General features: G+C 40.1%; 1 protein-coding gene across 1 annotated transcript; it reads right to left on the bottom strand.

The window, feature by feature from the left end:
• Positions 1-6,135: 6,135 nt before the first annotated feature.
• Positions 6,136-23,445, bottom strand: KCNG4 (potassium voltage-gated channel, subfamily G, member 4). The gene is made up of 2 exons (XM_010010661.1): positions 22,696-23,445; positions 6,136-6,921 (listed from the first exon to the last, which is right to left on the bottom strand). The coding sequence occupies exons 1-2, from the start codon at positions 23,443-23,445 to the stop codon at positions 6,136-6,138; spliced, it is 1,536 nt and encodes a 511-aa protein (XP_010008963.1).
• Positions 23,446-24,696: the final 1,251 nt, after the last annotated feature.

Below are 24,696 nucleotides of genomic sequence, written 5' to 3'. Positions count from 1 at the left end.
CACCATTCAAGGCATGGAGCTATGTATCAGGCTTAAAATTACAGATAGGTAAACTTCCATGGGTTTTCCCTCTTTTTCCTAAAAATATACTGCAAAAACATAGTAATTGTGCTGTACGAGTCTATTCTAGTATCTTTGCTGAACTGTGTAATATTTTTTTTGCCTTTAATCATGAGTAGCTTCATAGCTCTTTCTTCTCTCTGAAGCTTTGAAATTTCCTGGAGTTTGTTGTCTTGTGTTTGAGCTGATTTCTGTGAAATTCTCAACTAAGTCTCTCAGCGTTAGAGAGGCTTTAGCTAATTTTGTGTGGAACTAGGCAGTTTGGACAGCTTCAGGCTAGCTGGGTAAAAAGTAAAACATCAGACCGATGAAATATATATAATTTTGAGAAGTGGAACCTCAAGGCACAAGGTTTTGTGTTACCTGCTTTGTTGTTCTGGTGAAGATATTACAAGAACAGTGACTTGCAAGTGAAATTTTAATTAGAATTTTTTAGTGGGGATTTTCTTATGATACCCTCTAAGACACTAAAAGGACGGTTTTGTTGTTGGATGGACATGAAAGCACTCCCTTTGTTTTGTGAGCATTCTCTATTCATGAGTGCAGTTCAATTATCTTCAGTATTTGTCATACAGTACCTTTAAGGTTGTGAATTTTAATAAGAAAACTCTTTAATGAGATGGCTTTTTTTGTAGCAAAGTAGCAGATCTTCATGTGGGGTTCAAAGTGGGCAGGCAAAAACAAAAGCAGCAATGGAACTAGGAAGGTACTTGGTCTGCGTCCTGTCTGTGTGGGAATGTGCATCTGAATGTGCATCTGAATGTGGAGTTAAGGGCAAATTATTATGCTGTTTGAAATGAAGTGAAGCATCTTGGATTCTCACAGAGGCATTGTGAGAGCTTCATTGCCCTGCAAGGTCAATATAAATTGTACCTCATCTGTTTTAAGTTTAAGTAGAAGAAAAATTCTTCATCATTCCGTTTGTTCTTACTGAGAATAGTCACAGTTCCCTGGAAGCTGATGAAAAGAAATTATTTTGAAGTAGCTGAGATAAAACCTGTTATGTTGTAGTTAGTGTCTAGCTGACTAATACTTGACTGAATGTGAGAACTGGCAAGCAGGAAATTTCATAAGATATTATGACTTTATTATATTTGTGCATGGAGCTCTAGACCAATACTTTAAGTCCTAATGGATTTTTTTAAACGCAATTATCAGGCATGAAGCAGTAGACCTTTTCATTTGAGATTTAAAATTCTAAGTGTTTGTTTCAGGATGATTATGTTTTATTACTTAGTTATGGTACTTATTACTGACGATATAACAGACTGTAACTTTCAGAAGAGAAATACCCTAAGGGTCTTCTACAGCCCTTCCCTTTTAGACATCTGTTTGATTTTTACAACTTGTGTAGCTATGGCAGGAATCAAGTATGGAAATAATGAAATCCGAGTTGGATTTTTATCCCTCTTGCTGAATCTACTGTAATATTCTGCTGAAGTGCTCCTTAAGCAGTTCTATTGGTGCTGATGGTCCAGGCCTGGATTTTCACATTTCTTTGGTACTATTCTGAATGAAGATGTCTCTTAGAGTGAAGTAGCTTTGGGCTGGGCTTTTTTCCCCTCTGCATGAGCTTTTCATGGAGATCAGGTACTGGCATAAGCGAACTATAGGAACACTAAACTTTGGAGAAAATAAGTTTTTTGAGGACTAGCTTCTATTGGAAGTACAATGGTAAAGACAGGAACACAGGGGGAAGGAAAACGCCTTAGTTCTTTCTCTTCATCATCTTTTCCTCGTGAGTACTGTTTTAGTCAATAACTGAGGTAACCTAGAGTATGAGCTTGCATCCTAATACTGAAAGTAAGAACTGAAGCTTCTTGACAAGATCTGCAGCCTGTCTGCAACAATTGGTGTGCCCAAAGTAGCTGGGGGAGTTCTGTAGGCGTTGATGGAGCTGAGTGCTGGTGTCCTGCAAGGAAAGAGGAGCATTCAGCTATTCAGCTCAGTCTCTGTGCTGTGCCTGCTTGGAAAATCCAGTTTAATGTCCTGTGCCAGAAGCCAGCAGAGAACCCAGTGTACATATTGAGCACGTCATACATTCACAACCTTGTCCTCTTTCACAGGGCTTTGCCAGGTATTCTGCCATGGCTAGGACTCGGGGAATTGGTCAAAGCCTCCTTTAGCTCAGATAAGCCATTGCTACAGAAGCAAAATAGTTCACAAGGAATTCAATACTTTCAGTAAAATGTGCTAGAATATCTAGATTTTACAATGCAGAAACCACACTCCATTTAGGAAACGTGGGTATTATATCAGCCTTTTATCAGTTTAACATGTGGCTAATAATTTATTACTTGTTGAAGTAAAAACTTTCTAATGCTCCTTCAGGGAATGTGCTGTACTTTTCATTTCCTTGACCTTCTAGATCCTCATCATTATTTATAGATCACTGCAATGTATTAAAATAATTTTCTGAACAAAAAGAAAGGGGGAAAAACATCTTTCATTACAAGTAAAATCAGAGGGTAACTTCTATCAGCACATGTGCTTAATTGTTCAAGATAACTACAGAATGCTGGTTGGGTATGTTTGAAATAAAAATATGGACCAATGCAAGTTTTAAGTACTTCTGCTATAGTTTATGCAGAGGATATACAGTCCACTTAGTGAATTCTTTTGCATTTTACCACTGAAATAGTGTACTGTTGCCTCCAATGAGTTTATATGACTTAAAGAATAAACTTGGTAACTTTATAATAAATAATAGTGACTGCATGCAAACTTCAGATTGCCAGAGTTGGATGAAAAGCAAATTTTAGGTGATCTAACAGTAGGCAGAAATAAAAAAATACCGAACCTGTGAAATTAGAGTTCATTACTGAAAAATAATAATATATCCATCTTATGTAATGCTTCCCTACCAGAGGAATTAGTGAAAGTCAATGAGGAGAAACACCTCGAAAACAGCCAGGACGTACAAGGGCTGCAGAGAGAATATGAAACAATCTGCAGAATCCTTAAAGAAGTGAGTTAGGTAAAAGCAAAGGTCTTAGCCCCTCAGTGCAATTCCAACATTATAGGAAATTTGCATTTAGTCTTTGATCAAAACCCATTTACTGTATTTTGGTTCCAAGTCAGACCAGTAATTGGAAGAGTCCTGTATTGTGTTTTCATGTGACTCTGCCACACTCTGGTGTCAGAGCAGAGTATCTGTCAACTTCCCCAAATAAAGCCTCATGGTGCGGAGTTTTGTGCATCTCTTTACTATACAATAGGAGTTGTTGCTACATCAGAAGCTTAAAAAGAGATGCAATGCATTGATGAGGGCTGAACAACATGGTTTCCCCTTGGATAATGAGTGCTGTTCCTCTGCTGCTTCTAGAATTTAGATTCAGGGAAAAGGCTTTGAACTAAATGAAGCTGGATGCGAGGCATCTACACTGCTCTTTTAATTATGTCTGGTTATGAAATGATAAGATCTTGGCAACAACAATATCTGCTAATTGTAACTGCTTGTTCTGAATTTGTTTCTCAGTTGAGTTATACAGCACTAAATGTTCCTCTCAACATATTTTTCCTTCCCTAGTAACACAATGAATCATGAAGGACTTTTTCTGTGAGAGCTGGTGCAGCTCAGACCCAGCTATAGGAAGAGATTGAGTTGGAAACAGAAATATGTTGAAAGTACAGGCACTCACATCACTGTTAAACAGTGGTGATTTGCTTGTTTATCTCCATGTAAAGAACATACTCCATGGAAGAACTTACACAAGCTTAAATGGTGAGTCAAGGTTTGGGCTGCTGTGAATTTGGATGCATGTTATGTCCACAACCCCACCTACATCACAGAACCTGTTGGATATTAAACTGATCTAAGTACTTGGGCAGTAAAAGACCCAGTATTTTTTCCAGCCATCTGCATGTTTAGAACAGGGTAGCTGGGCTAATTTTCTGTGGGACCACATGTTGAACTAGCTCCTGCACTAGTAAGAAAAGTGTTATTTAGAAAAAGCAGATCAGTTCCACTACCTGATTGTATTTCCAAAGTGTGAGTCAGTTGGGACAAATAGCTTTTAAAAGATGCCTGTTCCGCACCAGGATACATGTTCTAATAGGCTCAATCAGCTCTGTCTTTGGCTTTACCAGACCAGAGGGGCAGCAGTGGGCTGTGCTGACTGTTGTGGCAGTGTGCAATTGTTTTTCCTAAGAAACTGGAATAACTGTAAAGAAATACAAACTATACCAGAGAAGTGCAAGTGGCAGCACCATGTATAGGACCCTGGAGTGGCCTGGGTCATGCTCCAGATTGTGGTTGGAATTTTGTCTGGTTTACCACCTAAGTAATCCTACTAAGTAGTTCTACCGAAGTAGTCTTGTTGTAGAGAATTGTTGGGAAAAAAAAAAGCTAATTGTAAAAAATAAAAAGTAAAATGATTGAACCTATGTATAAACCAGCAGAAATTCCACCCTTTGTGTGGCAAATATAAATGCCTGTCATCTAATGTTGGCTTGTTTCAGTTGTGTTGGAGCATCCCATCTGTAATCTGCTACGGTTTCTGTGGCTTAAATCATAGGGTCAATAGCAAGATAAATCCAAGAGATTAATTTGAGTCACGTGCTCCAAATTGTGCCAACAACTGTGCTTTTCTGTTCTTAAGCTATGCAGTGCGGCGAGGATAGTATCTAAAACCCGAAACTCCCAAATGCCTCTGTGAAGTTGCATAACTCTGCAAGTGACTATGTTGGTACATCCACGTGGGAGACAGGTCACAACACTGGGAAGTATTCCCTGGGCTCCAAATGGCATTGTACCATGCAAGAGCAGTGCCTGCTGAAAACGGGAGCTGGGTGGTCGCTTTGCTGCACTTTGCTCCATCACAAGGTTATGGGGATCTTGGAAAGATTTAAGAAATGGAATAATGAAAGCTGAAAATATGATTAAAATGTGATTTAGTCCTTGATTCGTCTCCGTACTTAAATACATGCCCAGCATTAAGCATGTTAAAGTTCTGCAGGTATCAACAGCAGTCCTTGCAGGCTGAGGAGCTGTGAGTTGACACAGCTGTTTTCACTAACTGCATTCACAGCATCTAAAGGGTCAAATTGTAAAAGATCACCTAGACTACCCCATGAAATAGAACTATTGAATTCTTAGTCCTATCGCTCTCTTCTGGGTATATTTGGATATTCCAAAAAGGATATCTTCCATTTGCGCTGGGAAATCACTCCCACTACCTCTATTCACCTCATTCTTTACCCTTTTAATACTTCTGAGCTATCATCTCATTTTCAGTAATTCTATTTTTTATCTTTCTTCCAGAGAAGCCATCACCATTCAGTAAAAAAGATAACACCAACTCTTTTCAATATGGTCAATAAGCTTGGTTTTTTTTATTCCTTGTTATTTTTATTCCCCATTATTATTTTAAATAAGTATATGAAAAAAGTCTGAGAACTTTTGCTTTCTAGTGTGAAATGTTTACAGTTTGCACACTGCAACTGCACTTCAAGCAAATTCTCTTGCAGACACAATGTATTTCATACAATAACAGTGCAAATTGGTATTTATAGGTTGATCATCTGGCTACAGGCAAACTTTGAAAGCTTTCACATACAGTGCTTTTATTTTAAGCTTATTAGTGGCTTTACATACAGAATTCACTTTTGTATCACAGCTTCTTCTGTATGCCTGGTGGATGAGCATTGTATAAACACTGGTGCGTAGCCTTGAAAGAGTGCATTCTAGTGCTTGGCGCAAGATGTTAACTGCAGGAACATTAGAAGCTCAAAGGCAAATAAAACAGCAAGTGTATTTGAGCCAACAGAAGCTGTTTTGTTTGTTACTCATTCAATAATAGGTATTCACCAAGATACACAACTGGCAGAGTTTATTCTTATTAGTTATAAAGAAGAATGAATATTTATTATTGAATAAACTGACTTCTGACATTCTCAAAACCTCCAGCTCCATAATGATGTGCTGGAGCTAGATGTGTTGGCTTGAGTGCTTATTATACCTATGCTGGCAGAAAGCAGTGTTGTAACTGATGTTGTTGCTTTGCTTTTGTTATTATGTTGTCATACAGATGTGTATATTTCTGTTCCTGTTCTTGGAATGCTTTACAACCAGGCTTAGTTCCCTGTGTAAATGTATTTAATTGGTGATGCTGGATCCTCCAGAATTAAGCTGTCTGTCTCATTGAAGGTGTCACTTTCACCAGAGTGATTGGCATTTTTTACTCTGTTAAGCCGAGACTGCAATCGTTCATGTTCCTTTCTCAACTCTGAGTAGGAATGGGAGAAAGTGTGGAATATTGATGTTGCAGGAAAAGACATGATAAGAATTCCACTGAGGATGCTGCTGAGAGCCACCATCTGGCCTGGGACACTCCGTGGTACCATATCTCCATACCCCACGGTGGTCATTGAAATGATAGCCCACCAGTAAGAAGCAGGTATGCTCGTAAATTCGAGCAGCTTCCCAGATTCATTCTCAGCGAGATAGACCAAGGGAGAAAACAGAGTGACAGCAACGCATAAGAAGAGTAAAAGCAAGCCAAATTCCCGTGTGCACCTCCGGACTGTGAGGCCCAAAGTCTGCAAGCCCAAGGAGTGTCGGGCAAGGTGCATTACATACAGGATCCTCAGGGCTCGTAAAACCCGTAGCACCAAACTAACCTTCTCCAAATACGTGTTGCTGCTTGGCCTATTTTCCTCCTCATTTGAGTCATCCTCTGAGAAGATGAGGGAAATGTAATAGGGTGAAATAGCCAAGAAGTCAATTATATTTAGGGGTCCTTTGAAGAACTGACATTTGCTCCTTGCCTGAATGAATCGGAGGCAGAACTCAAGGGAAAACCAAGCCACGCAGATGGTCTCTATGACGAAGATGTAATAGCACTTCTGGGAACACTCACCCTGGCACAAAAACAAAAAGAGAATTAAATAAAAGAACAGTCTGAGAACCAGCATCCAGAAATACTAAGGAAGAAGCAATATGTACCTGTTTGAGTCACTAGTATCAGAAACAGACAAATCCCTACCAGACAGTTGTATGGTAGCCATCTTTCAATGGTGTATAGGCAATAATAAACACATGGGATATCTGAATTAACAGATGTATCTACCTGCTTATTTTTCATAGAATCATAGGATTGGAAGGGACCTTAAAGCTCATCCAGCTCTAACCCCCTGCGAAGTTCATTGGCAGCAATCTGAACCTGTTTTCCATGGTGTGTAATTTGAAATTTCACGCAATCATAGAATCATGGAATGGTTTGGGTTGGAAAGGACCTTAAAGCTTATCCAGCTCTAACCCCCTGCGGTGGGCAAGGGCTCCTTCCAGTAGAGCAGGTTGCTCCAAGCCCCTGTGTCCAACCTGATCTTGAACACTGCCAGGGATGGGGCAGCCACAGCTTCTCTGGGCACCCTGTGCCAGCGCCTCAGCGCCCTCAGAGGGAGGAGTTTCCTTCTAGTATCTGTCAGCTTAAAGCCATTTTCCCTTGCCCTGCCCCTACAGGCCCTTGTCAAAAGCCCCTCTCCAGGTGCCTTGTAGTCCCTTTAGGCACTGGGAGCTGCCCTCAGGTCTCCCTGGAACCTTCTTTTGTCCAGGTTGAACAATCTTAACTCTAAGTCTGTCCCCGTAGGAGAGCTGCTCCAGCTCTCTAAGCATCTTTGTGGCCTCAACTGGACTTGCTCCAACAGCTCCACATCCTTCTTATATTGGGGCCCCAGAGGTGGATGCAGGACTGTAGCGGGGGTCTCCCCAGAGTACAGAACAGGGGGAGAATCCCCTCTCTTGACCTGCTGCTCACGCTTCTTTTAATGCTGCCCAGAACACGGTTGGCTTTCTGGACTGTGAGCACACACTGCTGGGTTGTGTTGAGCTTCTATTTTTATTATGTTGCTTCTTCCAGTCTAAATGAACGAAACTTATCTCTGTATAAAGTCTTGGCATGCAGCCTGTGAGTCCCGAATAAGTCCCACTTTCTGCCCTCAAAGGGAAATTAATTTGAACTTGACTGGTTTATAAGCCTGTACAAAAATCAGCTTCTCTTTGAAAGATTAATGTTTGAATGTCTCTGTAGAGTTCTGGTGCTGTTTGATGCATGGTGCTTTCACAAATGCTGTGTGCACTGGTGCAGTTAAATGTTGTTCAGAGATACTCATTGAGTCATCTGGATCTTTGGCTCAGTAGTGCCATATATAAATTTTGTTTATGTACATGCAAATGTGTTAATCTAAAGGAAAATAAATATCAACCCAGTAGTTGACGACTGCATTGAAGTCTGCTCTTCCAGTTTTGAGGCTACATGCTACAAGCAGCATTTTCTTGGTTCTATTGAAGGAATTGCTTTAATTGAACTACCTTGTACTCATATTCATTATTTTCCTATGCTACACTTAAAAAAGGAAACTTAGTTTGGCCTATTCCAGGGAAATGTGGAGGCAAATGTAAATGAACTTGTAATTATTTGGGCAAGCTTTGTCCTTTAGTGATGGGCAGCTACTAGATAGCATCCATCCAAAGAGCGAGCTAACAGATGCACATATCGATTACAGGGACTGAGGTTTCTGCTTACTGTATTCCAACTGGCAAAGAACAAACTAGGTCCTGCCATCATTTTTCGCCTTATAAGAGATAAGAAATAGCAATGAGAGCAGCATCTACTGCTTAGCAGCTGAATACCTCCCCCTGAAAGAAGCGCATTGTTTTAAATACTGATGTCACTGTATTTTTATGCACCCTATGCTATTGATACATACATTCTTATACCTGTTCAGAGACTTACTTAATGGCTTTAAACTTAAACAGGGGAAGTTTAGGTTAGATATAAGGAAGAAGTTCTTCACAGTGAGGGTGGTGAGGCACTGGAATAGGTTGCCCAAGGAAGTTGTGAATGCTCCAACCCTGGCGGTGTTCAAGGCCAGGTTGGACAGAGCCTTGGGCGACACAGTTTAGTGTGTGGTGTCCCTGCTCATGGCAGGGGGGTTGGAACCAGATGATCTTAAGGTCCTTTCCAATCCTAACTATTCTATTCTATGTTCTTAAGAAACCTGGTCTTGTGATTGGACTAATGCTGGTTGATTTTTTTTTTTTTTTTTTTTTTGAGCATTGTGAATAAGTTTATTGAAGAATTCCACCAAACAGGTACTTGTAAGATTTTTCAGTGGTATGCTGCTGTTTACATTAAGTTCTTGCATCAGTGCAAATATTACAGTTTAAGTGAACTAGAGTCTTTCATGGACTTTGGCTAACTTTGAAGCAGCCTTGTGTGATTTTTCTTTACTGAGCACATTAACAAAACACTGGCATATGAAGTGTATGGGCTCTGAGTTTTTGGTTAAGATGAGAAATCTCAGCTATAATTGGGAACCAGAGAAAGGGCTTGACCAGTATTGCAACCCTTTGAAATTCCAGGCTGGACTTAGAATGTGGGTTGTCACTGCGTGTTCAAAACAAATGTAGGAGGCGGTAATTTCATTTTAGATTTTTAAGCTGCTTGAAAATTAATATTTAGCAAATAGCTCTTTCTAGCTACAACTGAGGTACATAAGGGCTTAGCAAGGTTAAAGAGTCTTCTCATATTCTTGCTGAATAGTGACACATCTCTGAGGTATTCACAGCTGCAGAAGATCAAGCAGAATTAGAGATGTTGAAGGGCTGTCCATGCAGAGAAAGGACTTCCTTTTGGGAAGGCAACGGTAGCCATATCTTATTCAAGAATCACTGCAGACCCTTGGTTTGTGAAAGGCTTTTTGTAACCCCTGTAGAATGAAGTCAGGGCTGCTGTATGTGTCTTTCCTGACTGCCTGTCTCTGGAATTAAGTGATTTAGAGGAACGGTTCCTCATACAGTCTTATCCATTCTCACAAGGAATGTTGATTAAAACCACCACAGGAAACACATATCCCTACTACTAATTAAACTTGCTACCAATGCTGTTACCCTCTGCATTGCAGAGTGTCCGTTGTGATAGAATTACTGCTGTTCTCAGGAGTAACAAGTCTCTTTGTTCAGGCAGTGTTTATGTCATTGGCTATCTGAGGTTCCCCAGGTAAAATATACCTGATGTATGCGTTTTCCCTATCTAAGTCTCAGAATAATTTAGCTCTATAGCACCATTTGGGGATTTTTCCATTTTCTACACAGTAGACTGTCAAGATCATAATTTATCTCTTAGTAAGCATTGCCAAAGGTACAGAAGACTTGGCCCTGCTAGGGGATCAGGATATAGCTCCATTTGAAGTCATTGCCACGGCCATGCCTAGAGTGCATTGATGTTTGCAGTCTGCTGACTTGGCTTGATAAGAGTGCTTGCAATCAGCAGTTGTGTTATGCAATGTTTCTCTGAGTTGTAAATTACTTGTACAGTGCAGCCTGGGATCTGCAGAGACCTGCCCAGGGTCACTCTAATGATGTGGCCTGGGAATTAGTCATTGTTGCCATCAAGGTTGCTTTTATTTTGTTAATGGGTTGAATTTCCAGTACATCTGTTGTTTATTTATCTTTATACATTTATAGGTGACATTGCTCTCAGATCATGATGTAGCTTTTGCTGTTCCTTCCTTGGAAAATGCAAGAAAAGAACTGCTGCAAGTTTTAACCATTAACATCTAGGGTGTCTTTTGAATTGAGTATGAAATTTCAAGGTGTAGCATTGTAAGGACTGCTTGGGAGATTGTTTTTTTAATTTTTGCCATCCTCAGTTGCCTCAGGTTTCCCCATGGAAAGTTATATACACTTCAAGAAAGCAATTTCATGCAGTCATCTTCCTAAATTATTTCATTTTTCAGAAGAGGGTCCTTCACATCAAAATTTTCAGGAGTGTTACTTGCATTTTATTTTTCCTTGGTGCATAGTTGTAAATGTAAAGGACAGGGAGCTCTCCCCAGTTAGCACATCGTCTGTTTTGCCCTGTTTCTGTTGATTTATCCATGCAGCATGGTAGTTTCGTATGGAGGTGACTACCTCAAACCCTAGAAATAATGCAGCTGAGCTACACCTGCAGCAAGGCCCTTTCACTCTATTACACAGTGCAGATGTACCATGACTTATTCAGTCCATATACAACATCTGCCAGAAACGTCCAAGCCTCTTCCTCTGCCTGTCTTTATTCCTCTGTCACCAGTGTCTGGATAAAGAGTATAAGACCCTAGCTCTGTGGTATTAAGTGAGAACATGCTCATTGATTTCACACTGGGAGATTGTTTTCCTCCAGTGAACTTGTATGTGAATGTTTTATATATTAGGAATACTTGTATATATTATAGGGTATATGTGATGTAGTTTATCCTTTTGAACATCCTGTTCAAAAGCAATGAATATTGGAATAAGAGGGAAAAAAAGAAATATTAACTACTGAAGCCAATTTCTGTTTCTCTCGGTATTTCTGATGATTTTTAGACCTCAGAGTGCTTTATATTCCCCTTACAACTGTTGTCCATAGAGCAGGCAGAATAATATACTGACTTTAAAATACTGTGTTCTTACCAAACTGTGGATGCCTGTATGCCAGAAGTAGATTTCAAATTTGCTTTTGTCACAATTCCCATTAGATGCTAGGTACTTTCAGCAACCCGTCAAATTATGGCCCAAGTGCTCTGATCCGTGAAAGTTTGTGGGTTGGTTTTTTTTTTTTCCCTAAATGATCAATAAACCAATTTCTGCGCCACAACAACTTCTATATATTTTCTCTTTCTGAACAAAACAAACACATTTGGGAAATTCTAGTGATCAGTGCCTGCCAACGCAAACCACAGCAAACAACTCCCTCCCATAACCTCACCATTAACTAGAGCAGAATTCTGAGTTTCTATTTTCAGGTCTTTGGGACAAATTTGTCACCAGTTTTAACTCCTGTGCACATTTTTGTACCCAGAATATCCTGGTGTAGTGGAAGGAAAACTCCAAGCCATGTGGTGTTGACTGCGAACATGGAGGGGAGGATGAGGTTTTATTTATCACTGACCACAACATATTTCAGACGGGCTTTTCAGCGTAACCCCTTGACATGTTTTACTCTACTGTAACGTTAATCAATACTCAAATTGTCATTGACTCTGATGGGAGAACTGTTATCACAAAGCTAGTGGTGAGTGAGTGTCTGAGTCTTTATTCATCATGCAGATTTACTTTTGAACAACGCAAGAATTTATCAGGATTTATGGAATTTTTGTCTAGGTGAAATTCTACAAAGTGTGATATAAATGTAATAAAACACATGCCTGGTATTGGCCGTATGTATGAAAAGGGTATTTGGCTCAGCAACAAAGGAAACATTTTGTATGCAAAAGGATAGATACTGAGCCTGATGCCTGAAATACTGAGTGATTTCTTAAATTTATAAACAGTCTCAAAGAAGCAAAGAGGCTGTTTCAAACTTCTGTACCACTGGAGATAATGAGCAATTCATGCTTCCTTTTCATTATTGCCTTCCGCTGTGTAAGTCAATGGCTCATTTTCTGCGTCCTCTTATGTGTTGGAATATTTATAGTGTTACAGTAAAATTGCTCGTTTTAGGATACTTTTATTAACTTCTTTTTAGATATGAAGAAACAGGCTTACAATAAAATGTAAGAACAGCAGTACTGAGTCTGCTTAGCCCAGTGCCCTCAGTCACACAGGTGAGTTTACAGAAAAGAGATTTATTCACTAACTCTGAATTCAAGCTAAATGAACCTGAGATACATGCCACTCACAAGATAGATAAGATGAACTTCCTGTCCAAGTGCCCTCTTAGTTTACCAGCAAACGTTACTTGAAGTGTAATGACATCTAGGATAATAGCAAAATCAGATCTCAGAGTTATGCTGCACTAACCTATCTTACAAGCGGTATAAATCTCCTCTAGTGAAAATAATATCTTTACATGCGCCAGTAATTGTAGCGATGCCTAGGGAGAATGAATCAGAATTTCTCCTCTGGAATATATATCTTGTCTGTCCACCTTGGATTTCAGATGCAACTCACTTTGTTATATTTTCTATACAAGGAAAAACTTATTTTTTTATACACAGCTGGGTGATAACACCAATGAACTATTCTTGTGCCTTCAGGCTCTGCTCTGAGCTGACCATTTGTGTCCCACTTGGTTGCACTCTAAGACACTATATAATTAAAATATGCTTTGTAAAATTTGTTCTGGATCATTACCTGATTTGCCTACTAATTTCCTACTGCAAAGATTTAGCCCAGTACCTTTTGCAGTGGATATTTACCCTTTAGTCCATTTTAAGGTGTTTTTCTGTAAATGCTGAAGCAAACACAAACTAGTGATAATCTATATTTTGTAAATTACGCTCTTTAGTGTGCTCCTCTTATAAAACTCTTTGAGGATTCTGAGTATTTGAACCTGAGTCTGCTTGGCCTGTTGGCAGCTGAAGACTGTGTTGCGCACTGATAGAAAGGGTGTTGTATTTTGTCTCTGGTCCCCTCACCACTGTCAACTGGAAATAGCAGAGGGAGGCATGCAAAGTTTCTCTTAGTCTGAGGAAAGACGGGCGATAAAATCCTGTTATTCCTATTATATTGGAAGTGCCATGCTGCATCTGTATTGGGACAAGAAATGGTTGTGTACCATTTCTGCCCTCGATGTGATGTGACTCTAGGCGGAAGTTCATCGGCAGCAATCTGAACCTGTTTTCCATGGTGTGTAATTTGAAATTTCACACAATCAAATCATGGAATCATACAATCACACAATCCAAATCATGGAATGGTTTGGGTTGGAAAGGACCTTAAAGCTCATCCAGCTCTAACCCTCTGCCACTGGCAGGGACACCTTCCGGTAGAGCAGGTTGCTCCAAGCCCCTGTGTCCAACCTGGCCTTGAACACTGCCAGGGATGGGGCAGCCACAGCTTCTCTGGGCACCCTGTGCCAGCGCCTCAGCACCCTCACAGGGAAGAATTTTTCCCTGTATCTAAACCTCTACCATCTTCTAGTTTAGAGCTGTTCTTCCTTGTCCTTTCACCGTGTGCCCTTGCAAGGGGCAGTCTTTTGATAGGGTGGGTCTGAGGTGTAAGCCAATTTCTTGTGATCTCCTTTCTATGCTTGCCAGTTAGCGCTGTTCCTAATAATGTTAGTGATTTCAAGAGTTTTGGCAAGTAATCTGTTTCCTGGTTAAATAGTGAAAGTTGCACCAATGCTTGTAGAACATTGTGCTAATATGTTGTGCTAGATCTGTATAAGAATCCTTTCAGAATCATGTCACCCTTAATGATTAATATTTTCAAAGCTTTAGAGTGGAAAGCAACCTGTACATCAGTAATATGAATATATATTGCTTATACAGCATATTTAGAGGAGAGGCAACCAATATTATTTATGAAGCCAATTTGATGAAAGTCCTTGAACCCAGTTAGAAGTCATGGTTGAACCATGGTATGCAAACACTGTTATTCCCAGGGTACATTTATGGAAACCAGCTGGCTCATCATCATAAAACAAGTGTGTGATAGACAGAAAGGATCTGAAACCTCTTCCCAGCTAGATCCACTGTAAATGCAGCCGTGATTGCTTCCAAGTAAAGGCTGTGTTGGTGTTCAGACACCCATACTAAAAAGTTTCAAAACAAAGCAGGGAAGGAATTAATAAGGCAATATGCTTAACTCTTCTTGATTCAGACTCCTTTTGGAGTCTTAAAGGAATTTCCTTAAACATAGGACCTGGACCTGGCTCAGCAGTCCACAGTCAAAAGGTAGGCTGCCAGAGCATCATCATTCACACCAGAAATCTGCCTGTCTCTTTGGTTGATGCAAGGTCACAATTCGCATCTGCTAAACTTACCCTGGCAGGTCCAGATTTTGTTTGGCACATTCAAGTACAGCCAGTTCCTGCTCTAATCCTTCCCTCTGATCCACACACTAGTTTATGGACAGAGGCCAGTGTCCTCTGAAGTGGTAGCAGATGGGACCAGCCTAAGTTATGGGGATCGACCTGCCTTCTGCCCGCTTGTGCTACCCAGCGCTAAGTAGAGAGGCTTATCTCAGCAAGACTGCTCTTCTTGCAGTCTGGCCTTTTGGCCCACTCAGAGATAAAACATTCAGCCCTCTATGTGGAGGATTTAGAAGCAAAACTCCCAGGAATTTTCCTTTCTAAGCCTAGGGTTGGCATTTCCTGGGCAAGGTGCTGCTTTCCAGCATTTTGTGCTTCTCAGGGTTGTACATGTACAGTGCATCCTGGTCTATAGCTTCTCTCTGGGCATTTCCTGCTGTGGAAAAAAACATGACCTCACCTAATAGTGAAAAAGCAAGCTTTGGTTCTTGCTTTTGCCTGCCCACAAATCCAAGGTCATGGGTCTACAGAGTGAGGCTACCAGTCTAGAGAGTGGCTAGGCAAGAGCAGAGGCACCAAGATATACTTGGGTATATCTAGCTCTGGGCTGTTCTTATCACAGTCCACAGCAGGAAATGAGCAGATGCAGGAGAGAAATCCCTTTTGGCTGTAAAATGATGACTCGGTGAGGAAGTGTTGTGCCAGTCTGTGTACCTGGGGCTGCGGGATCCGTCTGCAGTGCTGCAGGTAGTGCTGAATCACTGCGACCGCATTGCTGCTGCTATTTGAAAGATTAAACCATGCTCTGCGGAATCAAATGGCAGCTAGGGAGAGCTTGAAACCCCTGTGTTATGGATCACTTCAGTACTTGGATTTATGGTTACAGGCTGATGCAATAAAATCAAAAGGTTTACAGCCTGCTAAGAAAGAGACTGTAACCTGATTTACAGAATGATGAGCCTGTTAAAGGAGTGTGTATTCTGATCACAGAACTATCTCCCACTTACTTTGCTTTGTGGGTAAGAAGCCTGGACTTATGAAAGCAATTACTGTAACTAGTACAAATGAGGAAACTAAACTAATATTTGGGTTATATTAGTGTGGACATTACAAAGAACATGGAAGGAAATTATTATCTCTGTGTCCAACAAATAATTATCTCCTGTGGGGCAGAAGTGTAACTGAAATAAAGTATTTCAATTAACTTTTAAACTTGGGTCCTTATTCTGCAAACACCATGAGAATCAGTCTGAAGAATCCAAGTTTGATTTAAACCAATTGGTGACCCCAGAGTGTCTGTGCTAGGAGAAGGATGTGAAAGAATTATCTTCTTGTTTTTCTAGTAAGAAATCTAACAGTTCATTTTGTAACTGAAGAACTAATAGCCAAAACGACAAGGTATTTATCTGGGGCTTAGGAGGATGACCTTCAATTTCCAGTTTTGCTGCTGATCAGATCATTTGCTCTGTTACTGTTTCTTCTCTACTTCTTTCCTCATTGCTTTGTAAGTTCTTTGTAGCAGAAACTACATCTTGTTGTACCTATGTAGTACACGGTGTATGGTGGGGTCCCAAATATGGTTGAATCTGGTATATCGGAAAATGCTAGTGCTAATAGGAGGTGCTGATGCCGTGGGAATAAACACAGCATATAATAGTGCATTAGCCCTGATGCTGCAAAGAAATTAGCAATTAGATTTGCTCAGAATTAGAATACCACATTGTGGATTTGACTGCAGCAGAAGGCTGAAAAGTCCTCAAAGATTCCCATCACATTCAAGGAGGAATTTCTAAAGCACATACAAATTTGGGTAGTTATTTATTTTTAATACTTGTTGCATTATTGCTATGATCTTGGAGGATGCACTGATTTCAAATAGCATTTTCCAAAGATAAAGTGCCTCCCTCAGAGGAAATACCTATCTTAAGAAAGGCATTTATTAAGCAATCATCTGTGCTGAGCCCCTTGAGATGAATCAAGTGGGGAAAGTGAACAGAATATTTCTCTATTAGAAGCATTACAAACCTGAAAGTAGCAAAAGGGTAAGAAAAGCCTCACTCCCAGCAAGGAACACGTGTGCTAGCACACTGAATAACCGTGGGTTGACCTCCAGCTGCAGAGCAGCTGGAACAGCTGGGTGTCCCCCCAGGATAGCGTGCAAAGCCAGGAGACTTAGTGCTGTTGGGATACAGCCAAAACTGAATGCACATAAGGCAAACTAATAACGTCTAATTGTGCTTTCTGGACATTGGACCGTGCACTGGCAGAGCCAGCCTTTGAAAGCTGTGCAGAATCCATGTGCTCACGGGAGTGTCCAGACTTCCTGAAGAAAATTGTTTTCTGTGGCAGCGAGGATAAACTGGGATGCAGATGTTCAGAAGCACCCACCCCCATTGGTTCCCACTCTTTGGTTATGTAGAGCAGGACTTAAGTAATATGAACTTTATCAATGTTGTGCATGTTAGATTTAATGCTGAAATATGTAATTCTGTTGGCAGATGCTTGAAAAACAGTCACTTACAGTGTGGAACTATGAAATCAGAGTCTTAATGGTGCGATTTCAAGGTGGAAGCTTTTGATGTTACTGGACAGATACACAAACCTCGAAAGGTAGATCCTGTAAAGCAACAATTTCTGTATATGTTGAAGTCCCAGGCCTGAATATTCTGATTTCCATTGTTTCATAGCTTCTTATTTCATATCTTCCTTCGATTGTTGTTAATTTAACTAATTCAATCCACAGAACAAGTAGGTTACCTGGACTCTACTGTGTCTATTGCTAGTAGACTGGAAGGTTTTTTCTGCTTTGGTGAAGCATGATTTCCTACTTTAAAATGCTACAATACTTCTGTTGCTGATCAGAATGGTTAGAAGAAATCAGAAAGGTACTAGATGACTAGATAACTTGGGAGAGTCTAGTGTCTGCAGTATGTGTCCTCACAGGAACCCAGAAAAATGTACTGAACAGATGCAGTAAAACCAAAGCACATCCAGCTCTATTTTGTTCCAAGTGATACGTATATACCAATGTATTTATAGATACGCCTATACACATACGCCTTTATAGTCTTACACTTTTTAATGAGCATTAGTTTTTCTTTCTCTTCACAATAAGACCAAAAAATTGTTTTTTTCTCTCTAAGGTAAAATTACTCCACTTTTAAAGAAGATGTGTTTTTCAGCACTTTCCTCTAGTGTGCAAGCCAAATATTCTGGTTCAGCATCAAACAGTGAAAAACATAAGCCTGTGCCTCCAGAATAATGGTGTAAAATAAAAAAATTAAAATGGTTCTATATATTAGATATTTGGATCTTTTCCTCTGATCATGTTTTCTGGATTCTCAGTGCAACTAGAGACTAAAACCTTACTCTTTTAAAAGGAATAAGATTTTCATATAATCAGACAACCTCAGGAATAGGAACTTTAACAAGATGACTGGTCTAGGTTTCAAGATAATTCATTGTATCTGGCAATACTGATTGCAGCTTATGTCAGTTATGTTCATTAGGTTACATACAATACATAAAGCAATTACAGGCTTCTCAAGGTCAGTTAAGAGCAAATATAAAAATGAGTAGTAGCAAGATCTGACCACTCACTGATCACCAAAAAAGAGAAGGATTAACAGTGAATAGATGTTTCTTTCTCTCTTAAACCACATTTAAAAAGTGTGATCTTTTGGGAGACATCTACGCTGGGATAAGGAGATTTGGTGTTTACCGGTGCTGAGGGGCAGGGAATGGAAATGTATGGGTTTTCTTTTTCTCCTTTCATTCACTGACCTTAATTTGTTTCCCTTCCTGAAGAAAAGACCTTGCTGTGTCCTTTCTGCTGAGTTGTTGCTCCAGAGAATGCCAATTTTAGGGACTTATTAAAAGAAATACCTCTTCCTAAGGAAAATCCCATGGGAACTTCAAACCAGTCTCCCTGTCCAAGCTCTTCTGCAGTGGTTTTATTCATAGTTCTCTGCTGTAATGATGTTTTTTCCACTGGGTTAGGCATGATGAGCAGTGTCTATTTTAGTTACACCTCTGTTATAAAGTGTGTGGGACTGGGACTTTCGGGAGGCTTTGAGGGGACTTTTGCCTTTTCTCTAGTGGGATGATCTTAATTCCTTTGAGGGAAATACTGTTAGATTTTGTCACTTCAGCTTTCTTACCCTGTATGCATGGCTTCTGATTCGGATCTGTAGTTCTCTCAGGCTACCCATTCAGATCAATAATAAACACTTTGTCACCTGCAAATATGCCTTTCTTTTCCATATCTACATACACACATGCCTTGATTGCTATATCTTGGTGATACTATATTTGCTTCCTTGCTGAAGGCAGTTTGTTCTCCATAAAGAACAGATGCAAATATCCTGGATAAGGATGAATTGACATTGGAGGAGGTGACATTTCAGTTGTTTTATGCCCAAATAATGTAATTTAACTAATGAGTCCTCTTTCCTTAGCATCATGTATAATAAATCTTTTGTATATCTGTTTGATTCAGACTTAGACTTAAATTTGTGATCACTAGGGATCATTTACTGCTCTAAATAAGAAGGGGTACATTTCCACATAGGGATACATATAGGGATACATTTACTGCTCTAAAATTTTCCTGAACTTTTGGCGAACTTCACCCCAGGTCTGTTTGCTCTTGGTTAGAATTAATGGCAGGTGCTTATGTGACATAATTACAGGACTGTTTGCCCATCTGTCTGTATTTTTTTCGTATCTCTAATGAGGAGGTTCCTAAATGTCATTTGACATATTCTAGAGCATGTGCATGGTACCAATTATAATAACTTGTTCTTTATTTTACTTTTAGCTGTATTCCTGTCTTTAAACTATCCCTCCCCTCCCTTGCCTGCTGCCCATGGAGGTGGCTCCTTCCCTTCCTTTTGGTTGCCAGGGTGACTGGGCTTCCCTGATGCAGATGCTCTTGCCTTGGCTCCTTGCCAGCCCTCCCTCTCCTGGAGACTGGAGTTTTCCCTTTCCCTCGGATGGTGAGGACTCCTGTTTGCTCTTCTGCGTGCTCAGGCAGCTATTCTCCCTTCTAAGCAGACCTGGCTTTGCAACTGCTAAAGGACAAGTGATTTCATGTGCTTGCAGGGTGGGATCAGCCGAGCCTCTGAGTGAAGTGGAAATCACCTTGTATTATTTTTCCTTTATTTTTCTGACTCTGGCCCTCCTCCTTGAGCTGCAGTCCAGACAGATCTCACTCTTAATGTGGCTGTGATGAGAAAAAGGATCCTAGAGTGGTAACATTTGCAGCAGAGGTAAAGCTTTTTCTTATCTGTATTTCAGAATGGATAAATTCAATTTCCAGTGTCAGTGACACTGGAAAACAGATCCTTGCGGTACCTGTAAGCACATTTACCACAGAGGTTTTGCCAAGCTTTAACTCAGAAATGACTAAACCTCAGGATAGAGCATCTTTCACTCGTCTGAATTCAGGTGTGGAATTACAGGTTGTTTAGAAACTTTTTTGAATGAATTTGACTGTTTTCTGTTGCTGAGCAAAGAGATACTGTGTGATCTTTACGTTCAGCTCCAAAAGCCAGAATCTCAGGTTCTGAATGCCTGTCCCAGATTGCTGGTGAATGTGCCCCCAGTTTGGAATCACTTTCAGAGTTGTCCCGTGAACAATTTGGAGTTACAAATCAATGTAAAGTTGCACTTTCCCTGAGTATGACTCAGCCACAAGCAAGCAGTAGTAGGTTTAGTCAATTAAGTTCCCTGAGTTTTTTGTCCAGTTCTAGCTAAACGCTCTTTTGTGAACCCAGTAAGAAAATCTTAGTTGTTGCAGGTTAAGAATTTAGGGATGGAAATTTAGGGAATTTTCCATCTCTAGGGATGGAAAAACTACTGTTTAGCAGTTCGTATTTCCTGCTTTTCCACAAGGCATGATTATTTTGTCTCGTATATTCCCCTATGTTTTATCTGGCACCATTTTAAATTATTCAAATAATAGGACTTTTACTACTTTGTTCTATGCTTCTGGGGCACAATGACAAAGTGCATTAGGCTGGTGCTGCAAGTGTAAATGAGGTAATACTTCCAAATATTTGGACAAATGTGGTCCCTTGCTCAAGTTCATCCTTCATCCTCTCTTCCTTGCTTTAAACTCTGCACACAAACCCATCTTTTGATCTTGTTTTTAGAGTAGTGAGATATATATGCAAATCAAGAAGTGTTAATGTCATCTGTGTGTTATAGGAAGTCCAGGAACAGCAGCTAAACTGCAGCTACCAGATATACTTATAACCCTCAACATGTTTCCCTTTCTAACATACAGCTATTTTTAAAACACACAACATATTACATCTAGCTGAGCACTGAAACATTATGTGCTTGTTCTCTTGCATGAAAAGTATTTATAAACGCTTTTTCTGCAGTGGCTGGGAAATGAAGATAAAATGCATCGGGCTACTTCCATTAACAAAGTTAGTAGGAAGCACTTGCTAGAGCAGAATTTGTAATGTTTTTACATCTAGCTGTAAGAAGGATGTTCTATATTTAAAGCACTTCCTTCGTAGAAGCACTGGAACAGTGTTACAGTTTTTCCTGCCAAAAGTAATAGCTGTGGAAGGCTGCAAGAGCATCAGACTTAGTACTGAAAGGTAATAGTCTTCCCATGCAAATATAAGTTAACATTCAAGGATCTAAATGGGACAGGGGATTATCTTAAATTTCAGCCTTGTGTGCAGCCCTTAGTTTTATTCAAAGACATCAAATATCATGACTTATCTTCCCCATAACTGTGTTGCTTTGATTTACTGCTGGAGCAATAAAATACACACATATTTTTGTAATGTGCATGACATGCTGTGTTATAAGTGTAAAAATGACTTTATTCATCACTATACAATACCCTGAGGAGTTTCTTATCTTGCAGCAGTGGCTGGGACAGGGAGTTTATTTGACCTGGATTTTCTCAACACTTTCGGAAGGGCAGTTTGCAAATGAAGTGCAGGATTCATTAAAGAGATTAGTCAAGGTTATTCGATGAATTTGAACACTACTACATCTGAAATAACTTTGGATTGTTACTTCCTCTATTTTCTTATTAGAAAAATAAGTCTTTAAGATGCTGAAAAATTACCAGCAATGTTATAGAGAAGATTCTTCATGTATGATACAGGTTTGATTGACTTGCCCTGAATTAATGTGGGTAACTTACTTGAAAATGTTTGAAATGCAGTTAGCAGTTCAGGTAGTATTTGACATTACTGTTACATTATCTACCTATATATGTGAGCAAATACAGAATTCTATTAGCATAGAATTATGATTTTTGGAGGCACAGCTTTTAAGTACTAGTTCTGCAAAAATACTTAATCTATCTCTCATCCTTTAATCTTTATGCAACTATTAAAATGTAATGTTATAACATTATAAAAATCAATTAATAATTCTTCCTCTTTAAAGACTTGACTGCATTATCACAAGGGAAGATACCCAGCTATTTTAAAAGTTGTCAGAGGAAAATATTTCTTTAGCTGATGTGACCAAACAAGAGATTGCTTGTAGCTAGAGAGTAAAGCATGCTGAAGAGAAACTCCACAGTGTCAGTTTGAGAGTTTCAGTGCTAAGAAGTTAATACAAGCTACACCAGCAACTGCTTCTTAAGAAGGAAAACCAATGCTGTATCAGAGAGCTGCAATATCTAGTCTGTCCAGAAGCCAGTGACATACTTTGTTCACATTATTCTTGACTGAATATCACTTTGAAGATGATAGAACTCATTTAAACCACTGCTGCATTTTCTGTTATAGACCGTTTCATTGCCAGCAACAGTTTTGAACCTCATCACTATGGATTTTCTGCATCTTTTTTAATCTTTTTAAATGATATATGTCAAGCAAGACAGATAAATTTCTTTTAATTCTGTAGTTAGACCAGTTAAAAAGCACTTACTTACCCTGTCTTCTTCAGCTCTTAAGTCTGGCATTGTGCTAACACAAAGGCTTACAGCTGTGGTGGCCACAAAGAGAATGGAGAGACAAGCAAAGACTTTCCCTGGGAGTCCTGACTGTGGATTTTCCACCATATCTCTGAGTCTGTTCATAAACTGTCCAAATCTGGTTTTCTCATCCAAGACACAGGTAGCTTCTTTGCTCTTCCGAAGCTCCTCTTCTTTGCGTACCTCGGCCAACTCTTGCAGTTTTTGAAATAGTTTTCGAAAGCAGCAGTTCTCCAGGTTGGATTCCTCAATCCCCCAGTATCTCAGCTCCTCCTGGAAAGACAAGGCACACATGTCTCTTAAAAGCATTAGCTTCCCTGCTGCTAGAAAGCTGACAATCATCCCAAAAGCATTGGGGTTCCTGTCAAAGAAGAACTCATGGGTGTCTTCATCATAATCATCACACAGCTGAATTATTTCTTCATAGCTGCTGCAAAACCTGAGTTTGCTCAGTCTGGTCAGGGGAAATTCATCTAAAGTGCTCCAAGGTAGCAGGTATTTGATGCCTCCCACATTTATCATGATCTCTGTCTTCAGATCGACTGCAGAGACTTGTTCAGGATGGTAAATCCTCCTGGCTCTTTGGTAATGGACCCCTTTGACAGAAGGGGTTTCAACGGAGACAGGAAAGAAGTGGCTCAAGGAATTACAAGAAGCGTAGCTAATGTTACTATAGTCTTGGTCACTGCCTTTGGAGAGAATAGGCATCTCTAAGAGTTCTCACTGGGACATCTGAAATGGCATCAGAGCAGGGTTACCTGTCAGCCAAAAGATACAGGAGGGAGGAGAAAACATAGCAGAGGTTATTGCAAGAGAAAAAGTGTTCCAGGCTAAATCACAAAATTAGCGAGTGCCTGTTTAGTAAGTAAAAGTCACCTCTGTGCTTCTTCCTGAAATCTGCAGCCTGTGAATGAGATGTGCTTTGCAGCCTCAATGGTTGTCTGGCAACACACAGGCACGGAGGAGAGCTAAAGCCTCATTCAGAATTATCGCAAAGGATTGGATTCCTGTGAGTCTAGATGTGATCAGGTCGGTCTCTTTTGCGAGCAGATCTCGGTCATCATTAGATTGATGTGTTTTCCGGAGGCTGTCGCTTTGCTTTCTTATTTAGATAAACCCTTAAATACACACTAACTCAACTAAGCTGCTTAATAGTTATTAGAGTGGTCAATTATCTGTCATCAGCTGGGTACAAAGTTCCTAATTGCTTTGACTTGAATGCTCAGATTGCAATTCCTCTTCCTTTCACTGCATGCCTGTTTTGCCTGCCTCTCGGGGGTATTGCAAGGGTTAGCTAGTAGATGTTTTTAAACTGCTTTAAGAGGTAAAGTGCTGTATAAATGATGACCATTCTTTTAAACCTGGTCTCATGGCACCTCAAATGGCTGAGAAGATACAGGGAACGTTTTCCTACCCTGGAGAAAACTTTGTTACACAGACAGAAAGCAATGTACTTTATCAGTCAGAAGGGAAAAGCGATTGAAAGATGCCTCCCCTTACACTTCTCCCTTTCAGGAGCAAACCCCTGGTTTTGCTCATAATCCCTGAAGATTCAAAGGCATTTATTACCCCAAATCAGTGAACTGCAAAAATTGCAAGGAAACTTCCCGAAGTTACTCACCACCGTGCCCCGGGCTGCTTGCTTAGTACCTGGCTTCCCCGCAGGTGAAGTCCACATGCCACAAACTGACCAACAGAAAGACCTGGGGATGCTTTACAGTATGGATTGCATGAAAAATCACTATAGCACTGTGGAGATCGCAGCCTCTTTCCTCTTTCTCTCCTTTCCTGCAAGGGAAAAATATTTGTATGAGTTCATGTAACATATGTTGTACTGATAGATCCTTTACAGAGGAGACAGTGTCCGAAGTGGCAGGTCCTCTTCTGGACTCCTGAAGCGTCCTGGTGAAATATGCTGAGTGAGAGCTGGTGGATCCTGCCCTCTCCAGGATCTATCTG

The sequence above is a fragment of the Nestor notabilis genome, unplaced genomic scaffold (assembly GCF_000696875.1).
Source record: "Nestor notabilis isolate BGI_N333 unplaced genomic scaffold, ASM69687v1 scaffold4573, whole genome shotgun sequence".
In the NCBI taxonomy this organism is placed as follows: domain Eukaryota; kingdom Metazoa; phylum Chordata; class Aves; order Psittaciformes; family Psittacidae; genus Nestor; species Nestor notabilis.
The sequence above is the reverse complement of the archived record's forward strand: the minus strand, read 5'-3'. Positions and strand labels throughout refer to the sequence as shown.